General features: G+C 37.3%; 1 protein-coding gene across 2 annotated transcripts in view; it reads right to left on the bottom strand.

The window, feature by feature from the left end:
• PTPRT (protein tyrosine phosphatase receptor type T) overlaps nucleotides 1-13,692 on the bottom strand; it is a 678,367-nt gene extending 664,675 nt beyond the window's left edge. The window contains exon 1 of one of the 2 annotated variants that reach the window (XM_087929083.1): nucleotides 13,038-13,692. In XM_087929083.1, coding sequence (XP_087785209.1) covers nucleotides 13,038-13,107 — 70 coding nt within the window. In that variant the 5' untranslated portion in view covers nucleotides 13,108-13,692. The remainder of the gene's footprint in view (nucleotides 1-13,037) is intronic. The other variant, XM_087929084.1, reaches the window with a different exon arrangement.
• Between the last annotated feature and the right edge of the window lie 260 nt (nucleotides 13,693-13,952).

Raw genomic sequence — 13,952 nt, 5'->3', positions numbered from 1 at the left:
AGTAATTCTAGTTATGTGGAAATCATTTAATCTGTCAGTGTGCTCTATTTACAAAATGCTTTTTAAAAAAAAATAAAAGTGGACTTGCATATCAATTTCTGGATTAAGTAACAGCAGAAGTTCTGCCAAAAGGATTAGTTTCTTTATTTTTATTAATCTTGAGGGACCTTGTTTATACTTCTTGTTCTTTAAGAATTCACAGAAAAGTTCATGCACGTCTCTTATTTGCTGCCTATTTAAACCCCACAGATTTTATCCTCTTAGAGAGAATAGAAAGGCTATTTTGCAAGTGCTTGATACTGCTGTGTATGGTTTCATTCTGCTTGCAACTGCTAAGTTGTTTTTAAAAAAATTGTGAGGCCTAGATCCCTTGATCCTGGCTGATAAATTAATATTGTCCCAGTCAATTCAAAGTTATCAGCAACTGCACAGTTATGACTTTTCACAGGAGGTACTACAGATGTTAGTCTATTAGCAAGCAGTATCAAGTCTTAAACAATGTGTTATAGATGTAGAAAGGCAGTTGGGTTTCTTGACTCTCCCTAGAGATATTTTTATTACCCACTGTCCCTTTTGCAGAGCAGCAAAATATTTAAACCAAATATCCATCCCATGTGCAAGCACCAACGGTAGCATAGAATCATACTGTAATAAGTCTTGAATTGCTGCCTTCAGGAAAGTTTGGGGAAATCCTTTGCCCTTTAAGATTCTGTTCTTGGGATGAAGGGTGGCTGAAAATACAGTTCACATATTATTACAATGCCCATTTTATAAAAATGCACAGCTACATTTTATAGATTCCCCATTATTAACTAAATTTACAGGTCATTCAGTTTATTTTTATGTCTAATTGTTATTAGCTGAGTACTAGTATGATTCAGCCTCTTTGAATGTGGACTGATTGTAAAATCTCTCATAACCCACTATATTTAGTAATTTAGTTACAGTTGTTTGTTTATTTTTATCTTACTTTATTTTGTAGGTTTTAATGTCTACTTTCATTTAAATAGAATTCTGGTCATTGACCGTAATAAAATATTCACTAACTGAATAAAATCCCCAGTAAAATTTTATATAGTACTAATACTACTGTTCAGGACCCCAAGAATTTTTCAGAATGTTGACTTAATAATGGAAGCTGGTATCTTTTACTTTACACTCCTGAAAAGCAGACTTTGCCTGCTATTTGTGCAAATCCAGTCAGCAATATTTGTAGTCTCTGCATTTTCCAGGAACCAATTATGGAAAAATAAATTTCTCAGTTATGTATAGAGAACAATGCATCTGTACAGCTTTATCTGACAAACTCTATTTTAACTTTCCCCAAGCTTGGATACCCTCCAAATACATTGCTTCAACTCCTGAAATTGTCAAAATTGGCCATGCAAGCTGAAGAATTCAAGGAATTTAATTTTACTCATCCAGACTGCATGTAGGCAGTGGATGATTGGTCTGTGTTTTCCAGATGAACATCTGAGCAGTGAAGAATAGGAATGATGATTCATGTGACCAGGGATAAAATATGCAGAATTCCAGTTCTGCTTCTTTCTATAGTATCTCCTTTTTCAAAAGGAATTATATTCTATAAAAGAACTAATTTCCCCAATATTTTTAGTATTCCAAATATATGCAAAGCTAATAAATGCAAGATGTCCTGCTTCTGCAGTGGCAAGATAATTTAGAGCCACACAGATTAGCATAGCAAATGTATCAGGATTAACTATCCCACGGTGTGAAAAACTAAAAATTTAATACCTTCTGTTACAGAGGTCTTTTGAGTCTTCATACCGTAGACCAGCTTTAGGTATCTGCTTTCTATTTTCTGGATCATGCCTCACCCAACATCATCCCTAATTCCAGTATGTAGGAGAGAGAAGCTATCATAATCTTCACTTTTCTGATGCTTAAAGATTAAAAATGGGAGTGGATGCATTTAAAAAAGAGAGAAGAACAACTTGCTGTAATGTGAAAAAAAAAATCCTTCTGAAGTTTAGAGTCATGAAACTGCATGTTTCAACCAGTCCCTGGGAGACAGAGCAATTTCACAAGAGCTAAACAAAATCAAGCTTTGTTATAAGAAGAGGAGGTGAGGACAGACAGGAAGAGTAGATGGCAATAAAAATATATGGAATCTATTTTTCTTCAAAAATAATTTGCAAAATCACATGCAATGTTTCCAGCTAAACACAGCCTGGTACCAATAAATATTTTCTTCCATTGAGACCAGACATGGTCCAAGTTGATAGTACCAACTGCCCAAAGCTCATGAATCTTTTTTTCCTGCCCAATCTGAAAGATGGAAAGCAATGCTAAGGTAGATACTCAGTATCTCAATTTTACAGAGAAATAAGAACATTATTGTTGGCTTAGTTTACATTTAAAGGCCAAGAAAAAATAGCACAATTTACAAGGTAGCCTTTCACTTATCTCTATAGAGTAGAATATGATTTCCAAAATAAGAGTTCCTCTGGTTCACATAACTCTACCTGACTATGTGGTTTCTTCCCCAAGCCCCAAAAACTTTAACCTTAGACTGTCTATTGACCTCACCCCTTTCCTAAGAGGTCTGTAGTGGGCATGCATAAGTGTACCAATGTGCCTACCATCCCTGTCCTATTGTTTCTTTTATTTTTTTTATTTTTCTTATATGCATCCATGTATTCATAACTATGTTTTTTACTTATACCTATTAACTTGTAAGCAATTGACAAAAATAAATAAATAAATACTAGACATCCTTCTGCTTTTTAGTGTGACATTCTCATGAATATCAACCTTAGGCAGAATAAAGATGTGATATTGATGTAATAAATCAATAATATAGAAATTGTCTCCATTTACTCTGTTGGAATAAGGTAGCTTTAAAGAAAGCATTTAGAGCAACTATCTCAACTGAACTACATTCTCTGGCCTTCTGTAAGATCCACATTTTTGTAGTAGAAATATATTTGGAGTAAGGAGTAGTCTTCTGAGTGGTGCAAGTAGTAAAGAGGAAAAGGTTTGCTTTGTAGAATGTCCCTGGTTTAAACCTTGTCATTTCCAAATAGGCATGAATTAGTCCTAGAAGCTGGAAGAAAGCCTGTCTCAATATATTGAATCAGTCGCATCAAAATCTGAGTCAGAATGAGACAATTTCCTATACTGTATTCTGCTTAAGACTTGTATTGGGTTATTTAACAAAGCAAGTAATTCTTTGCATTCCATACTGCATATGCTTGGGCAAGGGTATTAACCCCAAATTACCAGTTCCTACCCTCTATATGCACACTTGGTTTTGCTTATTTAAAACATAACCCCATTATTCAGTAAAAGCAAAAAAAGCAAAGAGATACCTCTCTCCAAATATCTACCTCCCCATTTAGAAAGCCCTTTCTGCAGAAAACTAAAGTCTAATCTCCACACTTTCCTGGCGTAATGATACATAATAAACAAGTAATTGCATACTTTATAGCAAAAGGCTATATTATGTAACAATTAAATCATCGCAATCTCTTATCTGGTATTATTTAATGCACTAGGATCTGGTTCTCAGCGTTTTTGGCATTTTAGAATTACTGCATAATAAGATTATATGCACTTATCTGCTATTAGAAAACAGAAGCCATGATTAAAAGGTACATGTGATATGCTTAGTTCAGATTAGATATAACAATTTTCTTTCTCCCATCAAAGAAATATGATCTTGGGGTTTTTTTCCCTGCTAGTAGCAGCAGGAGCTTCTGCAGCAATGGGGCCAGACTACTGAGCTCAGACTCATGAAAAAAGTAATTGTTTAGATGGAGAATATTACCCAGGTGTATGAGAATGCCACTGTGTTTAATGGTGATGACCTTCCTACAATGGCAAAACAGAGTCCATATGCAAGAAGACAATTTTCTAAGAAAAAAGGGAGAGCTATTATTGAAATTGCAGTGGAGTAGGAAGCAATGTGGCAGTCAAAATGATGCCCCATGATGAGAAGCAGACGTTGTTTTGAGAACATTCCAAAAAACATAGAGATACATGGAAGATCACACAGTGCAGAAAACAAGAAGCAAGTGGTCTGCATTAATATCCAATTATCATAATAGCATTGAAGCCCTTTTATGAAGTTGAATATAACATTGTGATATAATACTCTATTCCTAATTCAGTTGAACTAGAAAACCGCATATTTTTCCTTCAGTACTTGGCATGTAGGTTCATACCAAATACGGTAATCTAAAGTTTAAAAAAAATCTACCTGTGTGTTTAAATGTAACATCAGACTAAGGATATGGCATTGTTTCCCTCAAAATTCCATCTTCAATAGATATCTTTACCTACTATTTCCACCTTCCTGAAATAATGGGACTATTTTTATTATTATTATTATTATTATTAGTAGTAGTAGTAGTAGTAGTAGTAGTAGTAGTAGTAGTAGTACATACTAGTGGCCTAATACTACTACTAGGATGCACTAATAATAGGATATACTAATGTCCAAAAAGGCTGGATGACAGCACCGAAAGGAAAATGGCAGGGGAAGCAATTTTAATCCTCTTCATTTACTCTAGTCTTCTCTGCCAAATCTTCCTAGCATCTAGAGATATTGGAAAAAATTGAAATTCAAATCATTCAGTTTGAACAATTATCAATATGTGAATGTGAGTCCCTGTTTTAATCTTTCAACTGGCACCTGTATAAGAGTATGAGAGAGAAAATTAACTTCTAACTGCTAAAACTTTTGTCAGGGAAGCTGGAAAACAATTATGCTCTGTTAGGGAAGCTGGAAAACATTGGATGCTCCACCTACCTATATTTAATGAGGATTGTGTATTTTTTCACCTAAAACAAAATGAATGATTTGTGGCTGCATGTGATCCTTAGGGAGTTTTGGGTGGTTCCTAAAACCTTTCACAATCTTAAGTTTAAGAATCAGCTTTTAAGAAGAGACTGGACAGTCATTTGTCTGAAATGGTTTAGGGTTTCCTGCTAGGGCAGAGAGTTGGACTAGAACAGGGGTGTTGAACTCAAGGCCTGGGGGCTGGATACGGCCTGCGGGGTGCTTAGATCTGGCCCGTGGGGCCATCCTGGAAACAGCAAAGGACCGGCACACAGTTCTTCTGCCAGTGAAAATGGAGCTCAGGAGAGCTGCGGGTGGCCCTCCCGAGCTCTGTTTTCACGGGCAGAGGGCTGCAGGAGGCCATCACAGCCGAAAATGGACCTTGGGAGCTTGTTTTCACTGGCAGAGCACTCGGGCCACCACAGATGCCCCCAACACAAGTTATGTCAAGCTGGCCATGCTCACCCTGGCTACACTTAGCCTGGCCCCATGGTCAAACACAACCCTGGTGCTCCCCTCAATGAAATCAAGTTTGACATCCCTGGACTAGAAGATCTCCAAGGTCTCTTCCAACTCTGATAATGTTCTATGTGGTATCATGCTGAAATTTGGTGGCAAGAGATTTCAGCTAGTTCACAAAACAAAAGTAAGTGGCAAATAAAAATGGGTACTTTAAACACCTACCTCAGAATACATAATTGCACTATATTATAAACTGCCCAGAGTTACCTTGTGGTAAGATGGGCAATCAATACATTTAATAAATAAATAGTTTTTTTTAAGCAATTCGAAAAGCAACTTTCAGTAATTGAAACACTGCCCAACTTTGATCTCCAAAGTAACTTTATATGGAGATTTTGTAATGCAAAACATCTACTTGATATAGAATGTTACCCAACCTACCTCTCCTTGCAGTTTGAGAGACTAAGCTTTTGCCTATACAAATTAACAAGTCTTGGTTCCTATGAATAGTTCTATCATTGAGCTATGTCTGTTCCCATATTGCCGAGAGCCTGTTCATAAAATAGAAGAAGGAAATTCTGGAATAGGTTCTTAGCAAATACATATAAGAAACTATCAACAATCCACAAGCATTCAATCTTACTTAGAATGTCTCAAAGGGGGGGAAACATTGGTGTATTAGTCTTATAACTCATACAATTGATAAATAGAAGTACAATATAACCATAAAACATCTGGTATTATATTTAAGAATTAGGATATGATTCATCCTTTATCATTCCGTTAAGTATTTCTTTTGGCAGGATTTAGAAAAGGCTGCATGATTTGTGTCCAGCATTTCATTTGTGTTTGAAGACACTAAAGCAAATTTTCAAATGGAAACACAGTTGCAGAAAGAAAAATTCTGGCTCAAATTACTGCTTTAGCCAAATATCTACAAGAAGAGTACTTCAATTTTCAGTCTGGAAGCAAAATGTACATCAGAGGTAATCTTTTCTTCATCCAAACCTACACTCACCACCTTGTTATCTTCATTAGCTATTCGGACCTTTCAGGAACAAAAGTATAGTAGAGACGGATGTTACATCCTTTTACAAAACTCAGAAGCCATTTTTTTCCAGGTATAAATTATTTACTTCAGTACAACTTTGCTAGGAAAATTCTCAGGCAACAAAGAGATTCTAAAAGAAAAAAAAACACTCTCTGCTACATACATATGTTCATAAAGAGCTATAAGCTGTAATAAGCAAAACAAATTTATCTTATTTAGTCCATTAACAGGAAAAGGTCTATGTCACAAATAGCAGTTATTAGAAAAAAAAATAACCTTTGCCCCAATTCTTGTTCCCTGAGTGCCACAAAACTCTTATAGCACCTACCTTTTTAGCAGCACAGTAATTTCCATGGTAACCAAAAGAGATCTCTTATTTTAAAGGAAGGCTACTTAGGAATTCTGTAATGGCTTAATACAGTAGTTCTCAACTGTACCCAAAACTCAGGTGGGGTTCTGTAGCCTTTTATGTGGGGCATGGGATAAATCACTGACACTTAAAACAAACTTCTTATAAATAATTCACATGCTAACAGAATGTATGATCATAAACACCATCATTCTCTTGGAAAAAGTGGGTATCTGGTGGGATCCAGATTCTTTGACAATATGTTTGGTGTGACTTCAGATGGCAAGATTGAGAACTGTGGAAAATTTTGTGAACCTGAGTAAACTCAGAACAGAAGATGTAATATATATGGGAAATATAAAAAATAATTTCTTTCTCAAACATCCTGGTGAGAGAGAAGTTCCCTGAGGATGGGCTCCACCACAAGCCTGAAAGTTAGGAAGACTGAATCTCTGATCCTGATTCTGCAGATTAGATTCTGCAACTTCTTCCTGAGACACATATATTTGCCTCTATTTGTGAAAAATAATTTCCTTCATCCAGACAGACCAATTGCCTATAGCTGAAGGGAAAGGGTGATTTTTTCCAAGCAATTTATAGCATATATTTCATAAAAGAAGAAAAGTGAAATGAGCTAAGAAGGAAACTATACATTGAAATGTACAGCTACCAGTTTCCCAGAGGAATGAAAAAGTAGTTATAGAATTAACTCATCATACTATGGTAGCTACTGTGGATTGCCTTTTACAAAGGGCCTATAGATATTTATTTTATATACTACCAGTACACTGAAACTAGTTACCAAGTAAAAGGAAATAAATATATTCTAGATTTCTCCCCGTCTCCTTCAACTTTCAGTTCTTTTTCCTGAGGTAATGCTTAATGTCCTGATAAATGATTTGCCATCTTACTCTATAGTGTTTGACGTAGCAGAATTCTATACATTCAAATTCTTTTCATTTCTTGAAATGCAAGTGTCAGAAAGAGGGAAAGTTAAATGAATCTCAAAGTATACAAGTTTCTCCCTAGATAAATGTCCAGGATAACTGATAACAAGGCATTGAATTAATAGTTGGCATTAACCACTAAAGGCTATTTTATTTATTTATCAAACCTGCCATATACAATTTTCATTACATATCGAACAATCTTAAGTATTAATGTATTGTGTAAACCCAACATTATTATAAATCATAGTTTATAGCTTAATGCAAGAATGTGAAATTTGATTGTCTGGAAGGTCAGATTCTAAAATTGGGCAGAGTAAGCCTATTTTAGCTTCCTACAAAACAACAAAGAGACATTTGCACGCTTGCACCCGCCATATCTCAACCCAGCCACACAATGGCAAAACAAACCCAGCCACACAAGGCAAACACAAATAATGATTTAGCATAGCATGTAAATTCAGCCACTGAATTATCTAACCCTGTTGGTTCGGTTCCGCAATATTTCAACATATAGCCTCATTGAATGACCAGTAGATGACTTGATGACAAAATCCTTCTGCCTGAATTTGGCTGTTACCATTAGTGCCTCATTTATCAATGAAAATTACATGTGATAATAAGGACAGCAATGTTATTGCAAAAAAAAAAAAACCTAACTTGCAATTTGACAACCTGACTAAGTGGGCCTAATGCTGCTGTTTGCACACACAAAGAGAAATGCATACACACAGGATTGCATTTGGCAATTTATTTTGCCAGGAGCAACATTTCTTAAGCAATTGCTCCCTTAGTGAAAAAAGGGAGAAGGTAACAATCCTTGTCCTCAGTATTACTGTTCCAAGGATCTCCCCAGATATTAAAATAGAACTTTGTATGTATATGGTGAAGGTTTCATGGGAAAGAATAACTAAACTTCAACTTCCATGCATTCCAGCAACAAAAACGCTTTGCTGCATCAAAACCCTGGAAGTATAGAGATCCTTAGCAGCCAAAGGCTGATTCTGTCTCAGAAAATTCAGTTCAAACATTTTTTATCAGGACTTCCCACGGAATAGGCCGCATTAGTGTAAACAGCAGGTGAATTGCTCCCTTTCATTTTGTTACTTTTACTGCAATGAAAGCTCATACATAAAACCTCTTTGTTCATAAACAAATAATTTGTTTATGATCTTTATTCATAAACAAATAATAACACAGAAAATACAAACAATTCAGAAATATATCAAGCAAACCATAACAATCAATTAAAAATACATGTCTGCTTATTATGCAAGTATATGTTAATTGTTGAACAAGAAGCTATTTTCACCCCTTATATAAGCAGTCAAGTTTAAAAAATTCAAACTATATTTCAGGGAATTTTTAACATTAATTAGAGCTGAGGATTATAATTGGCACTGGATATAAATTCAGGAAAAACAAAAATATTTTTTTAAAAACCAAGTACCATCAGGAACTAGTATAATGATGACTGGCTTAGGAGGCTTTCACAGGGAAATGAAGAATATATATCATTGCAAATAGCCAAACACAAATCAAAATTCTTTGTGCAGAAGTATGTGTGTGCATATATGTGTGTGTGTGTGTTTGTGTGTGTGAGACACACAGAGAGCGAGGGAGGGAGGGAGGGAGAGAGAGAGAATGTGTGTTTATGAGTATGTATTACACACCTATACCTCATAACTCTAAGCTCTGGAGGAACACACAGTTACATCCTATGTGTAACAGCATGCTATGGGAAGTCAGACACAATGGTTTGTAAAACATTTTACAGCTTAAGGCACTGAATGAACCAAGCCAATTTTTATTTATTTAGCATACTGTATATTACATAGTTTGTGGAATGAATGAGTATGGAAAAAAGGATACTAGATTAGATGGGTCTGCTCTGGTGCAAGTTTTCTCAATGACAGAAGACCAGTTATGGTGCAAAAGGCTATTTGCTTAACAGTACTTTACCAATCTTTCTCATAAAACATGCAGTTCAAAAACCTTCATCCTTGTATCAGATGAAACTGATGCCACAAAATTATCAGTGCTACAGATAAGTCTTTTAGAAGCCAAACTAGTTTGGAAAAAGTTGTTAGCAGAAAGAATATTCGAAAGCCTCTGTGAAACTACATATGCTTCACTGGTTTACACCTCATGGACAGTCATAGTTGTTTTAGCCATTATTTGTGGCAAAGCCACACTACAGGAATCCAAGCTACAGTAATGTCATCATCACATTATTTGGATAATGGCAAATGTTATGCATACCACTTTCCATGAGGATAGTGCAAAATGTATTTATTCATTGTATCCTGCCTTTATTATTTTTACCAATAACTCATGGCAGCAAACATACCCATTTCACTTTCTCCTCCAATTTCCCCACAACAACCCTGTAGGATGAGTTGTACTGAGAGGGAGGGAGGGGGAGGGAGCGGAGGAGAGACAGAGGGAGGGAAGGACGGAAGGAAATAGAGGGAGAGGGAGGGAGGGAGACAGAGAGAGAGAGAGAGAAAGAGGAAGACAGAGACTGGTCAACCAGCTGGCTTTCATGGCTAAGATTGGACTAGAACTCATAGGCTTCTGATTTCTAGCAAAGTGCCTCTATCACTAGACCAAACTGGTGTACAAATTACAGTGATTGAGTACACATGTCGAACTAAATCCAAACCAAATAACTTTATGTAGAGCCTATCCATTTTTTTGTATATGTGGGTTGTAATTATTTTTGACAAAAATCATCTAGGTGCATAGAGAACAGTTCTTCTGTGTGTTTGTGTTACTTCTCTCCAGCACTCTGGATCCCTGATTTATTTTCCCTTTCTCACAAGTGGATACTACACAAAATTTATGGAAACTGACTGTATACATAAGGTCCTGAAAACACAGATAAATGGTGAAGTCCAGACTATAATGACATTATAACAGCTATGAAAGCAGCACCATCTGATGGACAACAGTTGAAGTGCACAGGTTACCAAAGGAGCTTTTGTACAGAGCTTTTTTTTTGTCTCCTTTTCTTTAATTATCTGAGCATTAGCCATGCAAGTTGGTTGGAGGGCATTAAATCTTCAGCAGTTAAGTATAATCTTCAAGGTGAAAGAAGCAACATTCTCTGTAGCTTCATTTACAAAACTAGATACAAAGTCCTGTTTGTTTCTGTATTCTTTATCTCTTCAGCAGCAAAGTGAGTAGCAAAAGGGTGGCGATAACATTCTGAATCCCATGGTGATTAACAAACAGAGGCAATAAAAAGTTCCTAACCTGCTTGCTAATGGTTGCTGCCCAATCTACTTTTAGTTTATAATTAAAAATTCCAATGTTGTGTGTCTTCTCCTGTGTGTCCATATGTCTGGAAATTTATTTTGAGCACCAAATCACAATGGTATTGCTTAAAAATAAAATAAAAAAATAAATTTTCCACATCCTGAAAGCCTTGGGAGGTGGTTTGTGTGTGTGTGTAATTTATTCAAACTACACCATTGTTACTTGCACTTTCTGCAGAACATCTACTGCAGACTCATGATGGCAATGAAGTTACTTTATTGTTGATTCTACTGCAACAGTAAGAAGTAAAGATCGGCTATGTTTGCAATCATACAAAACCTCTATCAAGAATTTAAATTGAGAATCAGAGACTGTAAAATACATCATGATCAATGTTTTCATGCACGTTTAGTCTCATACAACCATCCTAAATGTGTACTTTGAGTTCTCACATATTACACTAAGCCACATTATTTTTAGTCCAGGATTGCTGTATTCTGTAAACCCACAACTGGTAATTGGTAAACCACTGCTTATGACTTTTCCAGTTGTGTGAACTAGCCACTTTTGATTTATTCAACAAACTATGGTTAAATAACCTACTGCTTAGCATACTAAACAAATCTCACATGAATGAGGAACTTTGAAACTTGCAAGTTAATATGGAACTCAATTTCCTTCAAATTCACACATTCAAAAAATGTTCTAGTCCTGAATAACTATTTGCTAACAATGAAGATGTTTAATCTGCAGTCTTATACTCTTTTACCTGGGATAGTCTTACTTACTTAGTGGAGCAGTATGACCCCATAAATAACCCCCCTTCATAGGAAATTACCCATTGATCTTTCCTCCCTCCCCCCCTTTTAAAATATATGTTTCAGGCATTTGAACTCTGAACTCTTTTATTTAGCTGGAAATGTTGAGAGCAACCTGTTCTTTGTTCAAACTTGAAAGTCCCAACAGGAACCAGCTTTGGAAATGTGCAATAGACAAACAGCTATACCTGCATAAAAGAATTTCAGACACACAGACTTGTAAACATACATACAGATTTCCTGAGTTACAAGCATGGCAATCCTACCAAATAAAAATGACAATAATTAAAATACACAAAACTTGACACATTCCTTGGTACAGTACAGTGGTAAAGTACAGTGAAAGCCATATATAGTCGGCCTACATGGGGTGTTCATTAGAGCAAAAATTATCAGAGGATCCAATTGAACCACGGAAAACAGACTCAAAAAGATTTTCAGACTCTTTTTTTCCCTCCCTTATCTTCATGCCTTCAGAAACACAAACTCCTTCTAGATTAAAATGGCAGTTTTAGCAACTGAAACTGGAAACCACAAGTTTTTTTCCCAAGTCTCTAGATCCCAAGGGGTTAGATGATTCATGGAGAGGGTTGTACTGTAAAGGCAAATCACCCAATAAAGTGTAACTCTGTTGGGCAAGTTTTGAGTTAAAGTCTCCTGTTGTATGTACATTGTTTAAATGCTTGATGCGCTTCCTTTTCCTTTGATGGAGAGCAACTGTTTGCTATAAAAAGAACTTGAATGTCTTGACTCTAATGAGAAGATGCCTTCAGTATCATATAAGAAGCAACATTTAAGCCTCTCTTGGTTAAAAATAATGGCACATCTATAAGGTTCCTAAGAAAGAAAAACCAAGCCACATAGAAAGAGAGCACCCTTATTTGGCTATTGCAATTCTAATGTGGAACAAAAGACTTCAGCTACCTTTGTTTCCAGGTGGGCTCCATGGAAATTATTCCTAACCCAGGTAAACGAAGCATAGGGTTGCATTGAAATTATGCTTTTGCTGTCTTTAAAATACAGGGGAAAAAAGAAAGTATTTCGGCAAACTGCCCCCGGTAAGATTTTATCTTAGCAATTAAAACTCTCTGACACCTAAGACACCACAATCAGGGAACACAATCCAAGGACCTCGGGAAACTTAACCATGGAGAGAATGGCGACATGATCCGAGAGAGAGAGAGAGAGAGAGAGAGAGAGAGAGAAGGCAAAAGGTCCAGCAAACCTCGCAAGTCAATCCCGGACGCCTTAGAAGCGCTGGTTTACTTCAAAGCAAAGCACTGCTCTCACGCACATACACAAAAAGCTCTAGCCACGCTTCCCGCAAAAGCGAGGAGACGCTTACCTGCAAAGACTTGTCCCCGACTTCTTTGCAACAGCTGCAAGAGAATGGCAAACGTAGCAATCCTAGTCATTCTTTGAGGGAGTTCATATGCCCTTCCCGCGGCAATAGCAGCAGAAGAGCCGGTTCTCCGTGCGTCCGGCAAGCATCCCTTGCATTGATAAACCCGGAGAGTTGGGACTGGAGCGGATCTTCCGAAAGCGGCTGAAGCCTCCGCTATCCCTGCTCTCAGGAATAGGACAAGCTGATTGAAGAAGCGAAAAGCGGGGGGAGATTTCCCCCGAGTACTAATGCTCGTCTTTTCTCCCCCTCCCACTCACTCATACAGAGGGAAGGAGAGAGGGAAGGCGAGCGGGGGGGAATAAACAAGAGAAAGCACCACGCATCAGTCGCCCCTTGCTGTCTGCTTCACTATCGAAAAAAACCCCATCCTGCATTCCTTTTTGTTTTGGCACTAGGCGACTTGGAGGGCGGGGAAATGCGAGTCATTAACAAGACGTTTCTATGCCGGACACCCAGCCCGCTTAGAAAGGGAATGGGAAGGTTCTCAAAGCAAAATCAATGGAAAGATTGTTTGGTTTTCTGCCCGCGCGCGCGCGCGCGCGCGTGTGCCGCTGTGGGTATTCCGCCGCCTGAGGATGTGTATTCGCTGCTCTCCGCTCCAGCAGGAGCCCAGGAAGAGACAACCCAAAAACTGGCAAGCCGTTTCTCGTGTGATAAGGCGCTGCTGGTTACGTGTGATCGGGAGGCAGGGCAGGAGAGAAATAAAAGAGAGAGGGGGAAGGGAGGGAGGATTGAGAGAGAGAGAGAGAGAGAGAGAGAGATTCTCACTTTTCCTCAAACGGATTAGGATTGCAGTTAAACTGCGCAACGGAAAGCAATGAGCCCTGCTATGAGCGTGAAAGTCTCAAAAATGCA

The sequence above is a fragment of the Pseudonaja textilis genome, chromosome 3 (genome assembly GCF_049901715.1).
Source record: "Pseudonaja textilis isolate UNSWEBS1 chromosome 3, rPseTex1.2, whole genome shotgun sequence".
Classification (NCBI taxonomy): Eukaryota; Metazoa; Chordata; class Lepidosauria; order Squamata; family Elapidae; genus Pseudonaja; species Pseudonaja textilis.
The sequence above is the reverse complement of the archived record's forward strand: the minus strand, read 5'-3'. Positions and strand labels throughout refer to the sequence as shown.